Source organism: Filicampus tigris, chromosome 11 (genome assembly GCF_054856515.1).
Source record: "Filicampus tigris isolate MCC_2025a chromosome 11, RoL_Ftig_1.0, whole genome shotgun sequence".
Lineage (NCBI taxonomy): Eukaryota > Metazoa > Chordata > Actinopteri > Syngnathiformes > Syngnathidae > Filicampus > Filicampus tigris.
The window spans coordinates 22,510,304-22,531,896 of record NC_141227.1 but is presented as its reverse complement, the minus strand read 5'-3'; the positions used below and the strand labels follow the sequence as shown (position 1 = coordinate 22,531,896).

The window sequence follows — 21,593 nt, the reverse complement described above, 5'->3', positions numbered from 1 at the left end:
GTGAAAACAAAGTTGTACTTTTCCAAGATAAAGTCTAAATGTTTAAAGCCCGACTTAAAACTCTTGGTAAAACCACACCAAATATGCAAATAGCCTCTCGCCCTGCCTCACCCTCCAACAACTGGATTTTGGCCTGTTTTACTACCGCTTTTCCTCTTTCCTCCTACCTCCTCTGCTGCTTAGCGACGGGGCAAAGCAGTGATGAACGATGTGTGTGTGTTTTTGCAGTGAAGATATTGCATCCACTAAGCGGGACAGCCACACAGCACGTTATTATGCGTCGGTGTTCGGCTTGGGTGACGCACCTCTTTGCCAAGGGTCTCTCGCTCCTTGCCGAGGGCAGCGTGAGTCAAGTTTAGGGTCTCGAATCGTCTCTTCGCTTCCTTCAGTTCGGCTTCCAGGACGTCACGCTCACTAGCAAACAAAATATCGCACACACACATCAACTTACAACATATGCATATCCGTGTTAAGATAAAGTAGCATAAATTATAGTATTACGCAATACAGGACACAACAAACAACAAGCCAAAGATTCATAACCCTCTCAGCAATTTCAAGGCGACATTTTTTCACCCACAATATAAGCATTCCCTCGTGTTTTAATAAAAAGTCTCTGACATTTTTTGGGTCAAACTGTACAAACATCCACTTGTCATAATCTAGCATGATGGGGAGGAGCTAAGACGTTGCAATAAATCGGGGCCTACTCGGTGTTGCCAACTTAGTGACAGCGTTTCTATGTATAGTGACTTTTCAGACCCTCGTAGCATCTGTTTTTCAAAAAAAGCAGTGTTGTTAGTCAATGTGCAGATGGATCTGTGCATGTGGCTCATGCAGCGGACACAACACTATTTACTTAGCAAAACAACTGGCTCAGGCACATTTTCAGAAATGGGTAGTTAACAACTTGGCTGTCTCACTTCATACTTGATGGCGTGGGCACTCTGGATTTGCACACAAGCAATATACAAGCTGTCACCGTTTGATGTTGGGGTAGTTCTCCCGGCGGTAGTCCCCGTCTTGGATGTGCTGTTTGGTGTCAGCCAGCTCCAACGTCAGTCGCTGGCTCCTCAGCTCCAGCTCCGTGCGGAGACGGCGCTCCTCCTCGTAGCTCTGAACACGCACAAATAGAATCACAATTAAAAGTAGACACAGATCAGAGGATGAAAATGTGTGGTCGAAAATATCTCATCTCGAAACGTCATTAAGTTGCGATGAAGCAGTCTGATTCAAAGGGCACATACAAATTTGCATCACTAATGAGAGGTTGTCACATTCTCTCCGCTACGACCCCTTGGCGTGCTGCATCAGCCGAGGGAGGTGGCTGTTAAAATGCCAAACAACTAGTTGAGCGATTCTCTACATCAGGAACATCGTTTTGGAAGCCGCAGGCCATGAAAGAGAGCTTATAGGTGCTAAAAGCGCTGGGAGAGGAACGCTTGGCATTTTGTTGCTGTTTTAAAGTTGCATACATTAAAGAAACCAAACCTTTTGACATCACATTCTTCATCACAATTACGAGACTCACTTAAGAGAAGGTTTGTTTGCTTACGCGGCGCTTGAGTATCTCTGACAACCTGAGACCCAAAAGGAAAAAAAAAAAAAAAAAAAAGCAGCGTGGTATGGCTGATATGATATAGTGTTTATTTGTGTTGTGTGTTTGTTCAAAAGGGATATGAAAGAGATGAAAAGCGAGAATGTCTGTGAATTCATCTGCGGGGTGTCAACAACCTGCACTAATATTAAATGTCTCACGGTTATTATGATCAGAGATTTAATTGGTCATGGGCAATTTAGTAAAGAATAGACAACTAAAAAAGAGCACATATTGATGCAGTGAATTTCCGCTACATTGCGGGTCGTCATTTATATCACAGATTTTTAAGTGATAAATGCAGTGTAATTTACACCAAGCAGAAGAGTCAGAGAAGGTCCTCAACTAAGCTTCAGTCATCGTCATTGTCTCATAGTTGAGATATATGCCAATGAGTAGTGTTGTATGCTGTTTGTTCACGCAGCTGTACCATGTGTATTAAATTCGATTTTATTAAATTTATTCAATATGCGTTTCCATGAAGAAATGAAATGAATGCTCACTGCATGACAAAAAAAAGCCCTTAAAAATTTTGAACCCCCTCTTTTTTTTAATTATAATTTATGAATATTCGAATCCAGTTTAAATTGGTCCACTGCACTTTAAAAAGTGTGTTTTAATACATTTGAATGTATTAAAAGCATGTGGGAGGAGTAAAACTATTGCAAAATGCTTTTCAATGGATTGTTATATGTTGTGTTCAGTTACTGACAGTATGACAGAGCTGCAAAGCAAATTTCGGGTCTTGTATCTGACGATAAATTATCTATCTGTCAATCTATCTATCTAATACAACTGTATTGCGGGTGGGTGTGAATTGTATTCCCCACGGTAAATACGGGTACAATGTAAAAGCAAAATGCAGTACCTCCATCAGAGCCTTCATTTGTGTCCGCTGCGTCTCCAGGTCTTCGCTCAAAGTGTCTTTCTTCACACTCAGCTCAGCCACCTGAGCCCGTAACGGAGTCACCGCTTCGTAAAAACGCACCTGCAAATGTAATTGAAATGGACAACAAAATGTAGGAAAAGTTCATAAAAGGAGTAGCAAGCAACTCACAGCCACAAATTCCTGAATGGACATGGTGTCTTCGGGGAGGTCGCGAAGCTCCAGGTAACGCTCGTGCGGCATGTCCAAGTCCCGGAGAGAGCGGCGCAGCTCTCCGGCCTTCTCGCGCATCTGCAGGTTGGCCTCCTCCAGCTGCTGCTGGCGGAGCAGGATGCCGTCCACTTCCTTCTTGCGCAGAGCTTGCTGCTTTCTGAACACCACATTTCGCATTCACTATACGTTGATAGCACAGCGTTGTGTTCGTAGTGTAGTGACGTCCACCTGTTGTCCTCCTGAGCGAGCTTCAGCTCACTGTCCAGCCTCAGCGCCAACACTTGCTTCTGATGGAGAGCGTCATTCAGTCTCTCGTCCAACTCCTCCACCTAGAATACAACAACAGAGCATTACTATAACACACGGAGGAGTATTAAAATATAACTTTTAAAAGCGTTAAAATAAATTCAAGTTTTATTGCAGAAGCATACTGTCATACTAAACATTGTAGAAATGGTTCAGCAGACACACAATCAGTCCCCGGGCCTCATCCCTATTAAAAACCTGTGGAGTGAGCTAAAGAGGAGTGTGCAGAGGTGAGGACCCAGGTCGCTAAAGAATTTCAAGATTGTGCACAGAATGGTCAAAGAGCCCTCTTTCTGTATTCCCCCATCTTGTAAAACATCATATGAGAAGATTAGGTGCTGTTTTGTTGGCAAAATGGGCTTGTACAAAGTATTGAGATCAGAGATGCTAATAACTGAGGAACACATGATTTGATATAAAGGAATTATTTCGTAATGTGGGATTTTTTACCCCACTGAATAATTTCACTTCAATTAAAGGTTGGATTTTAATCTTGAATGGTGGTCCTATATTATTTAGATAAAACCTGAAATTTATTAGTAGCTAAACGACACATCTTACCAGGGGTGTCAAAAATGATGTAGGGCTGTGCCGCTGTGTATCTATAAAGCGGTTGCACAATTGTGCACACTCTCTAATGCTGTGACAACTCTGCGGAACATGGCTTGTACTGTAATATATGACTAGAAAAACGCCAGGAAAAGCCTTCTAGAACTTATGACCTCTATTTGGAGGTCATCAGAGGGACAATTAAATGGTGGCAATTTAGTATGTTTAAAAGATGTTTTCTTTTTATCAAATTATTTTTATATACATTTCATTTTAGTCTGTTTTTTTTTAATACCGCAATAACCTGGTAATTTAACATGTTTTTATATTAACTAGAAAAGCATGGAGAAGAACGCCCTGCTCGGGTTACCCTGGACATGTAGTCGGCCTTCAAGCTATCTATGGCGAGGTTCTTCTGGGAAAGCTCGATTTTCAGCAGCTGGACGTTCTGCAACAGCTCCTTCCTCTCGATCAGCTGTCGGATGAGCTTCTGCGAGCCCGGCCGCATCTCGTCTGACGAGGAGACATCCTCGGCGGTGGGCACGGTGGTCTCCAGGCTGACATCTTCCGACTCCAGGTCCAGGGAGCTGGAGACGTTGGCGGCACTCGACTTTGGCTTCTTTGGGGGCATTTTCTTTTTCCAGCCCAGCTAGCTAATGCTAACAAGCTAAGGATCAATAAGTAATGAGCTGGCTTGTGGAACAACAAAGTTAACTCGCCGAAAAAAGCTCGGGTGGAGCGCCATGTTAATTGAATTTACAAACGTCCTTTCAAATATTGTGTAAGCATCAAACGAGACGCCATAAAGAGTTAAGCTGTCAGAAACACACTTCGTTATTTTCAAGGGTCCCGCTTCCTTCAACAACAGTCTAGGGGTACATCTTATTTACAACAACTTCCATCCTCGATTTCGTTCAACCAACATGGAAACGGTGGAGCGAGAATCGAGGGGCTATTAAGTTACAAGAAGTGAGATGAGATGTACCCTCAGTGTTGGGCATAAAACTGATACATAGAGCGTCCCCTGTTGTAGTATACGCGAAGTACAATAACTATTTTTGCATATCCGTTTGGAAAGCCAAGCATTTATAGCAATATGTAGGCAGTTAAAGGTCGTACTATTAGGCCAAAAGTGGTACTACTAGTAAGTTACTCGTAAGAAACAGTTGTTGTATTTGTGCATTCTAGTGCTTTACACCAAATGCAGTACTACCTCCCAACTATTGAGGCACTGTGTGATTAGACACTACCTGCTACCAGCCGCGTTTGCTCTTTCTCGGCTTTGTTAGGATGGCCGACAACGTGTGATATTGTGGTGTTTTTTTCATACTAAGTTTGCCTTTCGCATTTTATATCTTAAACGCTCATCCAGAACAATGTCGCCGTGAATTCCGTTAGTTGCATTAGAAAGGAACGCCTCTTGTAAAGACCCGTGGTTTGTTTTAGTCGGCCCGCAGAACGGCGTTCACATCCTCACATGGGACCTCCAGTTTTTACTTTCAATCAAATGGTAGACGAAGACGCTTAAGTTGAACTCTTTTTTAAATATCTACGTCGTCATCATGTTGAAGTCTAAAACCTTCGTTAAGAAGACTCGGGGCGGCCGGGTGATGAAAGTAGTGCGCGAGCATTATCTGCGAGACGACATTTGGTGTGGGAGCGAGGCATGCGATCAGTGCCGCCAGGAGTCAACTGTGCTGCAGAGAGAAGCGTGCATCGAGAGCAACTTGTGCTCGTTTTCGCATTACCTCATCCCCGACACCAATGTGGTGTTACATCAGGTAAGAGAACAACAAAGACGGGAGAATATTCTGATGTTGCACCAGGCTGTCAATCGAGCTTGCAAACCAGACAAGGAAGGCAGAATTTGTAAACATTTCCACTGTTTCGCTCTGGTTCTGTGGTGATATGCTGCTATGTATGACACATAATCTTGTGCAGGGGTTCTCAAACTTTTTTTTCACCAAGTGGAGTGTCTCAAAAAGAAAACAAAAAACTCTTAGAAATGCATTAAACAATGTATTTAAATAATGGTTCAATGCTCTTAAAGCTTTGCTAAGAATCGTACCAAAATAAGTGTTTACAAAAGATGCAATGCGCAAATTTAATTAAAAAAAAACAACTGAAAGTTAAATACAACTAAACTGCGGTAGTTAGCCAGTTATTCTTTGGTATACCACTAGAGGGAGACTACACTTCACAAATCACTGTTGTAAAGCACATCCCTGAATATACGGCGCCCCACCCCCCAAAAATGTACTTCCTCTGACTAAAGACTATAATGTTTTCCTTAATTCTGTAAAATGGTCTTAAATTTAACATGAATATATATCAAGAAACATATCAAAACAAAATGTTATTGTGGGGATGTATCTCAGACCCCCTACGATAGGTAAAAATCCATAATATAGAGTTAGCGACCATATAGTTCTACCCCTCCCACACTCTTAAATATATTTAAATGTTTTAAAACATACTTTTAAAAGTAATGCTTAGCACCTGTTTCACTCTCTTCCTGTCAAAAACATAACATCACTTTGGGGAAATAAGACTCACTTGCACTGTTCTCCAAATAAAAGGCGGTTGCTTCAAGCTGTCATCCCAGTTGACTGTAAACCTGACCATTGAAACAAAAGAGAATTAAACATTGTCTATTTAAACACCAAACAGTTCAACAAAATCAAATGTGTTTCATGAAAGTCTGGAAGTTTAATGTTAGCTTATATTGCTAAATGCCATAGACAGTGCTAACAGAAATTAGCATAGATTTGACGGCGATGATAAACGGCAATGACGAATGGCCATTCACAAAGTGATTTAAAAAAAATAATAATTCTGGGCCATTGACGTGACACTGTGCCAGCAATACTCCTGTGTAATGTTTGTTTGCACTCATGCACGTCGTTTTGGTATCCCCCAGATCGATGTTTTGGAGGACCCGGTGATTTGTAACGTGGTGATCCTCCAGACCGTTCTCCAGGAAGTACGCCACCGCAGCGCGCCCGTCTACAAACGCCTCAAGGACCTCATCCATGAGGGGGAAAGACGCTTCTACACATTCACCAATGAGCACCACAGGTAGCAAAGTGCATCGCCACGTCTCTCTTTTGGCTTCCCGTCCGAACGAGATTCTTTCACTTTTATTCCTACAGAGAGACATTTATCGAACGCCAACCGGGGGAGAGCGCCAACGACCAGAACGACCGAGCTATTCGCGTGGCGGCCAAGTGGTACAGCGAGCACCTGGCAAAGCCGGACGACCCCAAGGTGGTGCTCCTAACTAATGACCTGGCTAACAAGCAGAAGGCACAAGAGAGCGGTCTTTTGGTGTACAAATGTAAGCCTTTTGATTGGAATTGCTAGAAAGCGGCGGTGATAATCGTGTACTAAGGCGTCGTTTGTTCCCACGCTAGTTGAGGAGTACGTTAAGGGCCTGATAGCGAATCCCGAGCTTGTGGATCGCCTGGCGTTGTCAAATGATGACAAGGTAAGCAAATCAGTTCCTGTTGGATTTCCTCAGGCTTTCTTTGGGGCCTAAAATCACAATAGATGCTGTGATTTTTATTTTTGAGTGAGAGAGATTTTGCTAGGCGGATTATTAGCATTGACCTATTTTGTTTCTCCTTTACCCCACTTTCGCACCTTGTCCCTGGAATTTTGTTTAACAATGGTAACACACGTGCGGAAATTAATAAAAGCTACAGTAACTACGAATAACACATGAATATACAGTAGTAAGCTCGAGTGTTCATAAAAATGAGGCCGAAAAACTGTTTTATATTATTGTAAGCTTAACATTATGCACAGTTAGAACACTACCATTGTGCTTGAATATAGGAAAATTTAACTGTTCCTCATTAATGATTCAGTAAAAAGGTATTGCACATAAAAGTAAATAAATGATTGAAAACCTTCTAAATGATTAAATGCAAATGTACAAAAAAGTTCAATACAACTGAACTTTACTTACATGTACTGTACTGGATTAAAAAAAAAAAAAAGTTGAATCCAATGCAACATAAAAGTATGGTTTTAACATGAAATTACTTTCACGTACCACACGTGGTTCCCGTACCACACTTTGATGATCACTGCTTATTGAACAAATTACTTGTTTATATAGGAGTGGCGACTATGCCTCTATCAACTTTTATTTCACGCTCGTAAAGTGTTTACTGCCTGCTGCTTCGCACCAGAAACAAGGCAGTCCAGTTAGCAGAAAATTTGCTGTGATTGGATGTAATTGCAAGATCGCGCATAATGAATTCTTAGAGGTTAGCTGACTGAGCTTGACTTGTTGCTATCGCCACATCGCAAATGGCCTCTTTCCGCCCCCAGAACGACATCACCAGCAGTAGGGTGTTGTTCCCCGAGCATCTCCCGCTGTCCAGGATCCAGGCCGGCATCAAAAGCGGCTCCTTCCTCCAGGGGACCTTCAAGGCCAGCAGGGACAACTACCTGGAGGCCAAAGTTTTTATCCAAAAAGACGAGGAAGACAGCACAGAGGTACGTCATCGGAACACTTTTTACAGTTGGACCTTCGTGACGAAGAAGCTGAATTTGTTCCTTGACCAAGCTGTTAAGTTCTAATTAGCTTTTAAGTGTTAATTACGGGCTCACGCAAAGTCCTTTTCACACAACATGTTTTTGGAACATGTGATTAACGCACACCCCGTAGTTTGGGAATTCATTTCAATCATGATTGTGATTCATTTTTTTTATCCCTATTTGTTATATAAATAAACTTTAGTTATGAGCTTTGTCACAGAACAAATGTAACTCTTAAGTCAAGGTACATACAAAATGTCACCTTTAAGTGTGCTTATGTTAAACCGAATTTTTTGTTTTTGTTTTTTTACATCCCTCCAGGTTCTCATCCAGGGCCTTCAGCACCTCAACAGAGCCGTGCACCAAGATGTGGTCGCCGTGCAGTTGTTGCCGCGCAGTCAGTGGGCGGCGCCGTCTTCCGTCATGCTGCAGGATGTGGGCTCGGCCAAAGACGACGCCACCGAAGAAGAAGAGGAGGAGGATACTGTGAGTTGCCGTTGGCAGTAGTCCGGTTTTGAGTCTACTTCTCTGCTTGACGATGGTCTCTCTGATTGTGGGCAGCTGAGAAGTTGCACAGGGGATGTCGACAGGAAGCCTACGGGCAAGATAGTGGGTATCATCAAGAGGAATTGGAGGCCCTTCTGTGGCATGCTCAATATCTCCCAAATCAAAGAGGTAATGTTAGACTTTGGTTGGGCGATGGAGAATCTTGTACCTATTATTGTTGTCTACATATCTCTAAGAAAAAAAATGGATCATAAAGGAAAAAAAACACAAATGAACTGAAATGAATCGATTTAAAGCCGATTAAACGCCCAATCACACGTTAAGACTTACTGCCCGTTGTTTTTTTTTTTTGGAGGTCGGGCATCCACACTCATGGTGTCTTCTTTTTCCTTCAGTCGACGCGGCACCTTTTCACGCCGGCCGACCGCTGCATTCCACGCATCCGCATCGAAACCCGCCAAGCGTCCACATTAGCGGGCCAGAGGATCATCGTGGCCATCGACGGCTGGCCCAAAGACTCCAGATATCCTAATGTGAGCTGATGCCGTCCACATTTACCTCACTGAAGTCAACGGATGTGATATGGATGGTAAATTATGATTGGCTTTTCCTTTTCACTAGGGTCACTTTGTCCGTACTTTGGGCGCGGCGGGGGGGAAGGAGACCGAAGAGGAAGTCCTGCTGTTGGAGCACGACGTTCCCCATCAGGCCTTCTCTCAGGCTGTGCTCGGTTTTCTTCCCAAAATGCCATGGAGCATCAAACCAGAGGTAAATGACATCCTTCCAGTCTTTGCTGTAGTAAAAAAGAAAAAAAAAGAATCCAACAGCTGATTTAAAAGGTGTCTCAATATTTTTGCCCACGTGTGTCTTGATGTGCATACAGGACATGGTGGGCAGGGAGGACTTGAGGCATCTGACCGTGTGCAGTGTGGATCCTCCCGGATGCACGGACATTGACGACGCACTCCACTGTAGAGAGTTGGGCAACGGCAACCTTGAGGTAGACATCTCGTACGCCACCCGCCTCCCCCCGTATACGTAATGCGCGTTTACGCGATATCAAGTGTGTTTGCTGTAGGTGGGAGTCCACATCGCTGATGTCAGTCACTTCATCAGGCCCGGGAACGCTCTGGACAAAGAGGCCGCCAACCGAGGCACGACCGTTTACCTCTGTGGGAAAGTGAGGAGAATCCAAGTGTTTACTTGGCACACACATGCGGAGAACGGGTTCCAAATTCAGTAGATGTAGAATGAAGTCGTCGTGTTTTAGCTGGGCAATTCACATGCGCGTGTTGTGTCCCGCAGAGGATCGACATGGTTCCAGAGTTGCTGAGCTCCAATCTTTGTTCGCTACGTTCCAACGTGGACCGGTTAGGGACGCTTATCCGCAACATTGTCTCTCCAATTATTTTGGACCAACTGACTCTTTCTGTTTTTTTTTTTTTTTGCAAGGCTGGCTTTCTCATCTATCTGGGAGATGAATCAAAAGGCTGAAGTTCTGAAAACGCGTTTCACAAAAAGTGTCATCAACTCCAAGGTATGTCATTAAGTAAACTACTCACACTGACTAAGTATAAACGTTTTTCACACTATCATACAATTGAGAGAAACCCAAATTGGCCAACCTTATTAAGGGAAGTAAAAACAAGTGGAAACAGTACAAAATAACAAAAGCGAAAATAGTTTTGTGAAAAACTTGTTCCTCTCATTTTCTCCTCTTCACTGCTCCACTGGGATAAATCTACCTCGTTTTCCTCACAATAAGTTTGTTTTTTTACACTCGATTCTGCACATATACGATAAGAAGATGAAATAGTCCATTGCATGAGAAGCGAGGGGGGCACTTGAAACGATCATGGTAACCTCGGCGTTTCGATGGGTTTTTAAGTGCATGCATACAGACTGAAACAGTAATCATTTATTGATCCCCCCCACCCACCCAAAAAAAGAACATAAAGGTGATTGCCTAATGGTGAAGTCAACCACTGGTTTTGGGCATGATGAGAATAGAATGTGCGCTTGATGCGCCAAATGTTTCAATGTGGGTAGATTTGATTTCAATAAATGGCCATTTGACACGCAGCTCATGAAAAAAAAAAAAAAATCATGAACAGTAGATGTGATTTTGGCAAGTTAAATCGAAGCTAAGCATAGACACTCCCGCCATCAGGAAAATCATTAAATAAGCTTCAAGCTGGGGGTGTCATGGCTTCTAGTCCCAATTTGACAGTTTTTGATTGCAACTCTGGTGACCGGTTCAATTCAGGCATCTCTGACCTACGCGGAGGCCCAGATGAGGATCGACGATACAGGCAAGAACGACGACATCACCAAAAGCCTGCGCGGCCTGAACAAGCTCGCCAAGATCCTCAAGAAGCGCAGGACCGAGAAAGGGTGAGCGCCGCGTCGAAAGCGGTGGCTTGTACAGTACGCTGCAGTTGACAGTTAACGACAAAAAAATAGAACTCGCCGTAAATGTTCTCTTTCAGGGCGCTGACGCTGTCCAACGTGGAGGTCCGCTTTCACATGGATAGTGAAACCCACGACCCCATTGAGCTACAGACCAAAGAGCTCATGTAAGTACTTTCAAAAACTGCATTCTGCGTAGAAATGCAGCGTCACCTTGACTTACAAATGGCCCAATGGGTCTCCAGTAGGTCAAATGTCAAACAAATGAAAACATAAATACAAAATGAAAACACTCGCAAGGAGCTGCTGTAGACCACAATTCAAACAACCAGACTCCAGCCCCTGATGTCACTCTCTTGGCCACACCCCTTAAAGGCACACATCACACACAAATACTACAAAACCTACAGTATGTTACGTTCTCTTGTTTTCTTTATAAAAAAACAAACAAAAAAATTGCAATGTTTTTGGGAGGCGCTAAAGCAGATTGATGGCATTTTAATGGGGACAATTGATTTGGTATGTAAATTGAGTTGACTGAGAAAAAAATGTTGTTGTACAACTGTAATTGAGTCTCTTGGTCGTCAGGGAGACCAACTCCATGGTGGAGGAGTTTATGTTGCTGGCCAACATTTCAGTGGCCCAAAAGATCTACGACGAGTTTGCCGAGTGCGCCCTGCTGCGGAAGCATCCGGCACCGCCGCCTTCCAACTATGACATTCTACTGAAGGCAGCAAAGTCCAAGGTGGGTCAAGACCTGTTCATCAGCTGCATGTAAAGATCCAACAATACGAAGGCTTCCCTCTATTATCCTGATAGATACACACATATAATAAATACAGAGCTTTCTCCTGGAACAGATTGTGTTCAGAGGGTCTGCTCTGCATGCATCAACCTTCCCATGTTTTCCACTAGAAAATTGGACAATTTTTGTGTTTGTTTTTATGATTTAGGATGTGGAGCTCCGAACGGATTCGGCCAAGGCGCTGGCCGACTCGCTGGAAGCGGCCAATGTGGTCGGCTTTGCGTACTTCAACACGTTGCTGCGTATCCTGGCCACTCGCTGCATGATGCAGGCCGTCTATTTCTGCTCTGGCATGGACAGCGACTTCCACCACTACGGTCTCGCCTCGCCCATTTACACGCACTTCACGTCGCCCATTCGAAGGTATAACTCTCTCTCAACTGCAAGGTAGATCTTTGTGACTGACTGCAGCCAACCTGAATTGAAAACGTATTCAAATAAATAAATTGCCACCTGGAGGTATTTAAAAAAAAATAAAAAGAATATTTCGACCTTTTCCCGACTAAATGTCAACATCACCCTCCTGGTGCGCAGGTACGCTGACATCATGGTGCACCGCCTTCTGGCCGTGACCATCGGAGCAGACGGCACCTACCCCGATTTGACGGACAAACACAAACTATCGGCGCTGTGCAACAGCCTCAACTACAGACACAAAATGTCGCAGTACGCTCAGAGGGCATCTGTGGCCTTCCACACACAGGTAAACGCACTCAACTAGTCCCTGTGTAAATTAGGTCCACTTCTGGTTCAAATAAGAATTGTAAATACATACATTGAATAGGAAATGCTAATGTATTGTACTTAAAAGTTAAATACAACTCAACTGTGTTCAAGCAGTGATTCTTTTGCGTGTCACACTTTGAGAATCACTGATTAGTTGAAATGCAGATGATACAAAAACAAATATGTCCTGCGTAGTACTTAATAGCAGTCCGTTATTTTTCTCTTTGCAGTTGTTCTTTAAGAGCCGAGGCGTCCTGAGCGAGGAAGGATTCGTCCTATTTGTGAGGAAGAACGCCATCATCGTCCTCATCCCCAAGTTCGGCCTGGAGGGAACGGTCTTCTTCAACAGCAAGGACAAGAGTGGCCCTAACCTCGTATTTGATGAGGAGGTAATAAAGGCGCAATGCGTGTTATGAGGTTCTGCTGTTTAACCGCAACGGCGTTCTGTATTCAGGGTCCGTCTCTGACTGTGGAGCAGCACACCTTCCGTATATTTGACCGGGTGAAGGTTACCGTCAGCCTGGACGACTCAAACATTCAGCACCAGAAGATACGCATGGCCTTGACCGAGCCTGTGGTAAGAATTGACTTCACCAGTCAGCGCATTTGCCCACAGCTGGCTTAGCAGCTAAAAAGACGCCATCTTCCCCAAGTGACCTCCTCTCTATTTTCCCTTCAGATCGCGGGTGTGAGTGTTTCGGCCACAGCCGCTGAAATACAAAACAAGAAGCCCAAACTGGACCATTGAGCTGCCACGTTGCATCAAGAACTAGACTCAAGATTCTTTGGATGATTTAATAAAACTGCCATACATATGTTTTTTGCATTTCAAAGGGGTTTTATATGTGGATTTTAAAAACTTTTATATCTGTAAGTGATATCTAAACTATTTTTTAATGAATTTTTGTGAGAGGCAGTCTGCTTCACTACCCCCCTATGACATTATTGTAAGTTTGTCATTTTAACACCAACTTTAAACACCATTAGATGACTTAAGTTAATAACAGCATACTGTACATGAAGCGCCTTTCAAGTGACCCCAGGAAACGGAATACTTCATAGGTGTAATCAAACCCCTTACGTGAAAGAAAGCGAGAGTGAGTATGTGTATATTGATGTTACAAATGTATGATGAACAGATGGTGTTTGAGGATTTCTTTTAATGCCCAGAAAAACAGCATCATGGATTTCAGTAGGAGTTGGTTACAATTTCTGCTCTATGATGTACCACAGTAGGCGCTCGGTCTTGTTTGTGAATGAATAGAAACCTTCAGTCCATCGCTCACAGTGTCACGGAAAGAAGTGCTAACCTAACCAGCAACATTATGCAAGATTGTCATGTTGGCATTCAGTAAAGTGACGAAGTACTGTTCACTCTTGATTTCTGTGACTAAATTCAGGAAGCAAAAACATGCAGGATCACAAATACATTAAAGAGCATGCAAGTCAGTCATACATTTATTTCAGTATTCATCATTTGTAATTAGTGGTATACTTAAAAAAAAAAAAAAAAGTCACCTGATCCTTACTTTAGAGTTAAAAAAATACATACGTAAAAGTCATTGTAATACGTTTTCCTTAAAAAACATACAGTACAAATCTGATATTTCCTGCATGATTGTGTCAGCACCTAATAAAATTGCAGCCTCCTCCCCACTACTTATCTTCTGATGTGCCAGCACTGCTGTGTGATAACCCGTTGTACAACCTCATTTAATGCCTCCAATAACACTTGTGGGGAACTAACGTACTGTTAAAAAAAAAAAAAAAAGCTGCAAGAAGTGGGTGTCCTTTTCGATGTGTAAAACAGTTCAGTGATGATACCACACCTGGAAAAGGAAAAAAAAAAAAAAGTCAACAAGAGTGTGTTAAGAAGTTAAATGAGTTACAATGACAGTTGATTGCAGGGAATGAATTACAGACACACCTGCAATAATCGGAAAGCCCGTACAGCTACAGACCATATATAAGAAAGTGCTTTTGTTTATTGTTTTACTCCACCAACTGGCTTTAAACACATTTAAACCAAAACACTTTTTAAAGTATTCCTTAGCATCTGTTCTCCAAATAAGTGACAAAGCGTGCCCGCTTCAAGTTATGTCAATCGCAGTTGAAGTAAAAAAAAACATTGAAACACCAAAACGCTAACGTAACTTAAGGTGAAACGCCACCAAATGCAACGAAAATTAGCGTAGATGTTAAGGTAATTATGAAACAACTGCTGCTTGAACACGGTGCAGCAACATATTGTACAAACTGAGTATACAACAATACTCACAGGCACGTATTCTGTGTGCTTGGTGGAAATGATTATTTCTGGAGCTTACAGTAGTTCAAGACCTTCTCTGCCTCTTCTTGTTTAAAATATGCTGCATCTCATCCAGTAGAGCTCAGTGCTGGCCGGCACATTGCGTGGCACTACACCGAAGGTTATTAACCCAAAATTCGGACTTGCATGTATAGCAAATGTAAAAATCCACAAAAACATTGCTTAAAAATTTGCCAAACCAATTCATTAGTGTAGCACGGAGAGTTCTTTTTTCGGTAAGAGTGTGTGAGAGCAGTTCTGGTCATTCCAGTACCTTGACTTGAGAGGTTTTTGTGAAGTGGGAGGTGTCTTCGTCAAGGTTGGGGCTGAAGGACTCTTTGCCGTGATAGTCCGAGGCGAGGCCGTCGATCAGACTGCCGGCTGTCGTCGAGGTCGTTTGGTAGCCGCTGTCCACCTACACAAGGACAAGTACACACTTTTGCTTTTTTTTTTTTTTTTTAAAAGACAAAGACCCAGGTGAGCTGGAGCCTATCCCAGCTGGTGAGATGTACAGTTGAAATAAAAAGTCTACACACCCATTGAAACGCCATGTTTTTGTGATTTTGTGTTTTGACCATTTATGTGACAAACAACCTCATTTATTTTTCAATATTTTCAAAAGATAATGTGGTTTTTATTCAAACTTATGTTAAATGGGAGTCAGCACAGACCTGCAGCTATTTAATATGACACTGATTAGGGATGTTCGATACTATTTTTTTTTCAGACCGTTACCAGGACAAGTATTGACCCTGAGTGCTCACCGATACGTCTAGTGCTTTTTCATTAATTTTCATTTCATTTCATTTAACACAATGCCAAAAAATTGTGATCAAAGACCTTCCTTTCTGACACAGATGATGATTCACCGATGCGTGAAACTGCTGCAGCAGCTACGCCAACTACTGCCAATGAGGATTTATTAATGTCAATTGTTTTTTTGCCTTTGGTATCAGAGGCCGGTATCGGCAACCTTCACGATGACCCGATACCGTAAAAATAAGGCCTGTACACTCGGCCACCCCTACCTTTGCTTAAGCAACAATAATTTCTGATGTTCAGGCTTTTATGATACAGCAGAAACAAAAGCAGGAAAATCATCATTTTCATAAGAAAATTATTCAAGGTTAATTACAGATAAATGAATGGAACTGAATTGAAATGGAATTTCTACCATAAAAACTAAAATGCCATACTAAAAAAGTTAATAAAAATACAAACCTGCATACTGGAATCATAGCGTATACTGCTGCGCTCCGTCAAAAGAGAGAGACACATTTGAGAGCTTTCTGTGGCCGACACATTGGCCATCCGAGAGCTCGTCAGCCGTCCAGAGAGGCCCCTGTTGTCTCCCTCCTCGTCCTCTTCTTCCAGTTTCCCCTCCATCCTCAATTCCTGCTCGGTCGCCATCTTCACAGTATCACTGAAAGCAAAGCTCCCCGCGTCAGGAGCACTATTGTCTCGAGGCAGAGGGGAGGCGCCATTCGACTCCATCGAGGGTTCGGACGGCGGGTCTTCGGCCTCTTGGGCGTCTGGTAGCTTGGGATTGAGGACCGGGGCGATGAGCGGCGGGGTGGTGCAGCAACGGAATCGAGGCCTGGGATTGGCTCGGGGACGGCACTGGTGCGGAGAACAGCTACGGATGGGAGAGCAGCCCTCCACGTCCGGACTCATGGTGAAGGAGGCGACGCCCACATCCAAGGGGATGCTGTGGGGAGTCAAACTGCAAGGTCGCTTCCACTCGGCTGAGGAAGATCACAAAGGAAAAACAAAAAAAAAATGCATCACGCATGAGCTTTAGAGCAGGGTGGGAAAATGTTGGTGCTTCAGGGCCAAATTAGATTTTTTTTTTTTTAAATGTTCTTTTTATTTGAAAGTTGCAAAATATTTTCCATTCACTGTTTACAGCCATCACTTTAGTTTGCACTTCCAAATCATTTTATTTAAAATGCTTTAAACATAAAAACAAAAATTTAAGGACACTGACAAAAAAGAACAGGGAGCACTCTAAACCTGCTATTCTAGCTAGATGTAAAAGAAAACAAGGAGCTCTTCACCACTGTACTAAGCAGCCTAAAAAAAAATTTTTTTTAAAAATCAGACCTAATTGGTTTCACGTACTCTGCACAAAAAGAAAAAGAAAAAAAAAGCTTTCTCAGATTGGTAGTTGATATCTCAGCTGTTGATGCACGGTTGACCTGAATGGTGAGCCTGTATAAGCTTTTTAGGCTAGACGAGTACCCAAATGTAAATACAGTCGAACCCCGCATACTCGCGGTTTGACAGATTTTCATAGTCGCTGTTTGTTTCGATACTTTTAAATATTTTTTAATGCTATAGAAAATGAATAGAGAGTTCAGTATCATACCTGGGCCTGTGGGTGTGCACAGGGTATGTGCAACGATGGGTGAAACGGTGGGAGAGGCCGTGTCGGCAGGCGATGACCTATCAGGGAAGAGCAGGCTGACGCTGCTGCAGTCCCGGAAGCGGCCAGTCTGGATGGGACTGGATGAGAACTGACCCTGCAGAGCAGTGCAAAAAATGATATTGCTTTACATTCAATGTTTAAGTTGGTCCCTTGATTCCCGAGTTAGATTTGTTCTGTCACCAAGCCAATTCACTTGTATATAAGATCTCATTTTTATTGTGTTTTTCATAAAGTAAATAGCACTGTTCCATATAAGAACACAAAACTAGAAACCAACTGTTATGGAGGGTTTTTTTTAAGGTTGATACCAATATTTGGCACAATAAAATGAATTGGCCGATCAATATTTTGAAAAGTCTCTAATGAATAAAATAACTTTTTTTGGTCCACTAACAGTAAAGATATTAGGGCGGGGGGGGGGGGGGGGGGTGAACGAACGTCATTATCTTTGGGTTATGTTGTAATGTGTGTAAATAAATAAATAAATCTTGAAATAAAATTTCATACATGAGGTGAAAGTGCATCGGTGACAGCAGTTCTCCTTGCCCACATGTGAGGCCATTTCAGCACCTCAGTTACTTCCTTTTTTTTTCCACTTCACTTGGTGGCATATCTGAAGCTTGCTTGCAACAAAGGACATTTTTAAAAAAGGGAGGGAAAAAAAGGACCAAGCAAAGGCTTGTAACCCAAGCTACCATTATAATTTGCGTTTTTGACTTACTGTAGAGGGCGTTGAAGCAGACGCCCCACACGATAAAGGGGATGAAAACATGGCAGCTTGTCCCACACAATCTTCTCCCTGGGTCAACAGCCTCTCCTCCCGATAATGCCCTCTCTCTGGGCTCGATGGTCTGGAGCTGTCGGAGCCGCTGCAGCTGCAGCTGCTTTGGCCATCCAGGAAAAGTTTACGCCTCAAAGAGGACTGGCTGAGGCTCTCCTGAGAGCCGTCGCTCGCTGCTTCCTCACTGCGGTAATACTCCCCTAGGAGATGAACACCGTGACATGATGGCGAAATCACCCAACATCCGAACTTCAGATGTTATCGGCTTACCTAGAAGTCTCTCCAAATCAAAGGCCACCGGTAACGAGAGGCTCGTCTGACAGGCAACTGCAACACAAACTTAAAAGTTAATTAACGGTGAAGGCAAAAGACAAGTTCCCATCTTAATGAAAAAGTACCGACCTGATTTTTTCTCTGGCTCCTCTATCATCGGAGACAGAGACCCTGAGGATGCACAACAATATGCGAAGATGAAAAATAAACTTCTGAACGCAGATACTGTCAAGAAAGCAAATGGAGGGAAAGCATACCAGTCTTATACATGCGAGGGGCTCTCCGGGTGTCTGACGTAGACCATGGCGAAGGTACAATTCCTCCCTTGGTAAAAAACTAGATCAGGATACAGACAATACATTAATTGTTTACTTTACAGAGTACATCTACATACTAATTATTTAATATATGGCCATTCCTCCATCCAGAGAGTTCATCATTAGTGTTGCGGGTGAGTTATCTTAATCCAGACTTTGGGCAAGAGGTGAGGTAGTAGTTTCTGTTGTCCTTCATGACAGCAAACTGATTATGGTATCTTTTGTGTTTCTTCAAAACAAGATATTTGCAAACATCTGCTTTTACTTTGGAAAATAATGACCAAACCAGTAACCGAAAGTGAAATGACCAATCTAGGGTGTAATCTGCCTTTGTCTAATGGCAGATCCTTGGATTAGCTTCAACTACTCACAACCCTTACCAGGGTGAGTGGCATAAAAAAAATGGTGGATAGGCATTTTGACTATATCAATGTGTGACACATAAAGCTTTAATAGGGCTTGCATGGCCTTAATATAGCACACATACAGTAGCTATGATATGTGGCATGACAAATGTTGTGTAAAAATGTATCAATTGTCTCACCTTGCGTCGCAACATACCTGCTCAATAGCATTCTGACGCTTTTCTTCAATGTCCGAGTCCATCCTTGAGATTACAAGAAGAAAAATATACTTTTAAGCCAATTTAATACCCTACCTGGAGGAATTTCATCCATTTTTCAATTAAGTACCTTGTCTGGCTGAGGTAAAATGACTGTCGCTGAATATCCTCTTGATCTATGTGCACTGGAAGAAGACTGGCCATATCGTCGATTGACCAGTTGAACCCGGAGGGAGCCTGTGCCAAAGTGGGTGACAATTTCAGACACAATATAATACAACAGCATTTACTATTAAATGTGGGCAGGATGAATGGACGTGACTTACAGCTTGTGATAACTTGAAAACGGATGGACTGGGAACCAGGGGCTCGCGGAGGTGGCGGTAGTCGTTGGGACTTTCAAATGGATTCCTTACTGAGGGTCTCCCTGGGGTTTCTGGAGTGACGTGTGGCTCCGGGTGGTCACCCATCTTTGATAGTTAAAGTAAAGACAACTAAAACGGCATGTTTCAAAAATGGCTTAGAAGTGTGCATATTAGTGTGCCATGAAACATAACATGAAAGATCACCAAATGTCCCAGGGGGAGTTCTACAATTTCACTTAACTGGTCTGAAAATGTATAAATTCACTACAAATAATGTATCTTTATTCATCCATCTAAGCCTGTAACGTAGGTGAAAGGCTGGACAATCGAATGCCCCACATGAGCATTATGTCAATATTACATACTTTTAAATGAGATTTTCGTTATGGTGGAGTGCAGTGATAGTTTCCTAAAGTAAAATATGAACCTTGGATGTATAAAAGTTTGGGGGGGAAACTGTCCTAGAAGACGACATCTTGTTTAGACCTTACCTCCGTTTCCTTGTTTCGTTCGAGAAGTTACCCTTCGTTTGACGCGATTTTCTTTTGAGCTAAAACCATACGGTAGATATGTAAAATTTTTGTGATACTTACATCATCGAACAATGAAGCACTTTGATAACACAACCACCAGTGAATGAAGGACGCGTGTTTAATGCTAGTGAGGCGTTTTTGGACGCTATTTCAATTTCGCCCTCGCAACCCGCCAGCCAATAGAAACGTTCTAGGAAGTCCGCAACAACCAATCAGTGCTTTCGGTCGTCATATCCCTTTCCTGCTAATCTCAACGCTAAATCCAGCAGGCTAAACATCTGCAGCGAGCCGATTGTTCGGTCGTCTAATTTCAAAAGACATAACTTTCATAAAATGTCCTGGAAATGTTCAAATCATTTATACTCGTTTGGTTAAATTGTTAATATTCTCGTGTGGGGTCCGAATAGTGCTTCGATAGCTTTCCGCTAGCAAGTTGGCTAACTCCATTCAGGACCATGGCAAGTGCATCGAGTGCTAACCTGAATGCAGTCCGGGAGACTATGGACGGTAAGAGTGAAACTTTGACACCTTTGTTGTCTAATTGCCTGCTTTGCCTGGTTTATCACGTCTGTTTTCCTTGTAAATTCCCACCAGTGTTACTCGAGATCTCCAGGCTGCTCAATACTGGCCTGGACATGGAGTCTCTGTCCATCTGTGTGAGATTGTGTGAGCAGGGCATCAACCCAGAAGCTCTGTCTTCGGTCATCAAGGAGCTGAGGAAAGCCTCCGAGACTCTCAAGGTACACGGGCTTGATGATGAGTTGAGCACTGTTCTGTCAAAATCCTTACACGTAACAGAGAAGAGGGCACCCATGTAGTTAAATGGTGTGTGATTGAATGTAAACTGAACAAAGTGTCACTGTGGTGATCGAACATTGTCTTTATTTTGTGTTACAGGCTCCCGAAAACTGCACGAACTAAAGATGAAACTTTCAATTTGGTGTTCTAACTGGAATGGACCCGTTTCTTGCACCATGGAAGCTCCAGGCCATTACGGCCTCCCTCTCTTCCCTCCTGATCCCATCCTGCCCTTGGGCGCAGATGTTAGTCAATTTGAATCCCTTAAAAATAGCACTATCCGCTAGTTATGAGTTGCAAGCAAACACTTGTCATCCATAATAATTCTTTATGGTGTTTAATTTTGAATGTTCTAAAAGTATCATTTATTTGCTTTTATGTATTTTGTAAATATTGTGTATGAATGTCTAAATCAAAACATAGTCAAATGCCACTAGGTGGTGCTGTGACACCCTTCTTTCAATCTATTGACTTCAGGTTGAAGATGTGCAACGACTGTCAAGAGATTGATATTAAAGTGAAGACATCCGTTTATAAATCATATATTCAGTATTACAGTAGATGGAAAATTGTTGAGTTATTGTTTTCATGCTGTATCATCATCAGCTAGAAAAAATGGTCACAAAACAAACGCAGGAAAAATAGAAATCCATGAATAAAACATTTTGAAGTACAGTGGAAA

The 21,593-nt window shown here is 42.7% G+C and overlaps 4 protein-coding genes across 7 annotated transcripts in view; 2 read left to right on the top strand and 2 right to left on the bottom strand.

Annotated features, from left to right (window-relative positions):
- The window catches only part of pibf1 (progesterone immunomodulatory binding factor 1), a 24,508-nt gene extending 18,244 nt beyond the window's left edge, over nucleotides 1-6,264 (bottom strand). Inside the window, exons 1-7 of one of the 3 annotated variants that reach the window (XM_086046120.1) lie at nucleotides 6,108-6,264; nucleotides 3,922-4,218; nucleotides 2,925-3,025; nucleotides 2,655-2,853; nucleotides 2,466-2,585; nucleotides 983-1,116; nucleotides 306-414 (exon numbers count right to left, since the gene is read on the bottom strand). In XM_086046120.1, coding sequence (XP_085902246.1) covers nucleotides 306-414; nucleotides 983-1,116; nucleotides 2,466-2,585; nucleotides 2,655-2,853; nucleotides 2,925-3,025; nucleotides 3,922-4,182 — 924 coding nt within the window. In that variant the 5' untranslated portion in view covers nucleotides 4,183-4,218; nucleotides 6,108-6,264. Of the gene's footprint in view, nucleotides 1-305; nucleotides 415-982; nucleotides 1,117-2,465; nucleotides 2,586-2,654; nucleotides 2,854-2,924; nucleotides 3,026-3,921; nucleotides 5,283-6,107 lie in introns of those variants that run through there. The other 2 variants (XM_086046121.1, XM_086046119.1) reach the window with 2 other exon arrangements.
- Nucleotides 3,983-14,202, top strand: dis3 (DIS3 exosome endoribonuclease and 3'-5' exoribonuclease). The gene is made up of 21 exons (XM_086046118.1): nucleotides 3,983-5,332; nucleotides 6,472-6,629; nucleotides 6,704-6,888; nucleotides 6,965-7,038; nucleotides 7,890-8,057; nucleotides 8,421-8,585; nucleotides 8,661-8,774; nucleotides 9,002-9,139; nucleotides 9,228-9,374; nucleotides 9,490-9,606; nucleotides 9,685-9,786; nucleotides 9,912-9,976; nucleotides 10,059-10,143; nucleotides 10,873-11,000; nucleotides 11,096-11,182; nucleotides 11,604-11,760; nucleotides 11,969-12,183; nucleotides 12,355-12,523; nucleotides 12,777-12,935; nucleotides 13,001-13,123; nucleotides 13,226-14,202. Exons 1-21 carry the CDS (start codon nucleotides 5,114-5,116, stop codon nucleotides 13,292-13,294), a joined length of 2,844 nt encoding a protein of 947 aa, XP_085902244.1. The 5' UTR covers nucleotides 3,983-5,113; the 3' UTR covers nucleotides 13,295-14,202.
- Nucleotides 8,481-20,324, bottom strand: bora (bora aurora kinase A activator). 2 transcript variants are annotated; one of them, XM_086046126.1, is made up of 12 exons: nucleotides 20,174-20,324; nucleotides 19,542-19,685; nucleotides 19,346-19,452; nucleotides 19,215-19,260; nucleotides 18,594-18,672; nucleotides 18,466-18,507; nucleotides 18,334-18,390; nucleotides 18,004-18,263; nucleotides 17,223-17,376; nucleotides 16,076-16,599; nucleotides 15,129-15,269; nucleotides 8,481-8,694 (listed from the first exon to the last, which is right to left on the bottom strand). In XM_086046126.1, the coding sequence occupies exons 2-12, from the start codon at nucleotides 19,683-19,685 to the stop codon at nucleotides 8,620-8,622; spliced, it is 1,629 nt and encodes a 542-aa protein (XP_085902252.1). In that variant the 5' UTR covers nucleotides 20,174-20,324; the 3' UTR covers nucleotides 8,481-8,619. The 2 variants fall into 2 exon arrangements, with proteins under 2 accessions (XP_085902252.1, XP_085902253.1); XM_086046127.1 differs by lacking the exon at nucleotides 8,481-8,694 and adding an exon at nucleotides 13,692-14,375.
- mzt1 (mitotic spindle organizing protein 1) lies at nucleotides 20,313-21,593 on the top strand. The gene is made up of 3 exons (XM_086046129.1): nucleotides 20,313-20,620; nucleotides 20,708-20,853; nucleotides 21,011-21,593. Exons 1-3 carry the CDS (start codon nucleotides 20,569-20,571, stop codon nucleotides 21,032-21,034), a joined length of 222 nt encoding a protein of 73 aa, XP_085902255.1. The 5' UTR covers nucleotides 20,313-20,568; the 3' UTR covers nucleotides 21,035-21,593.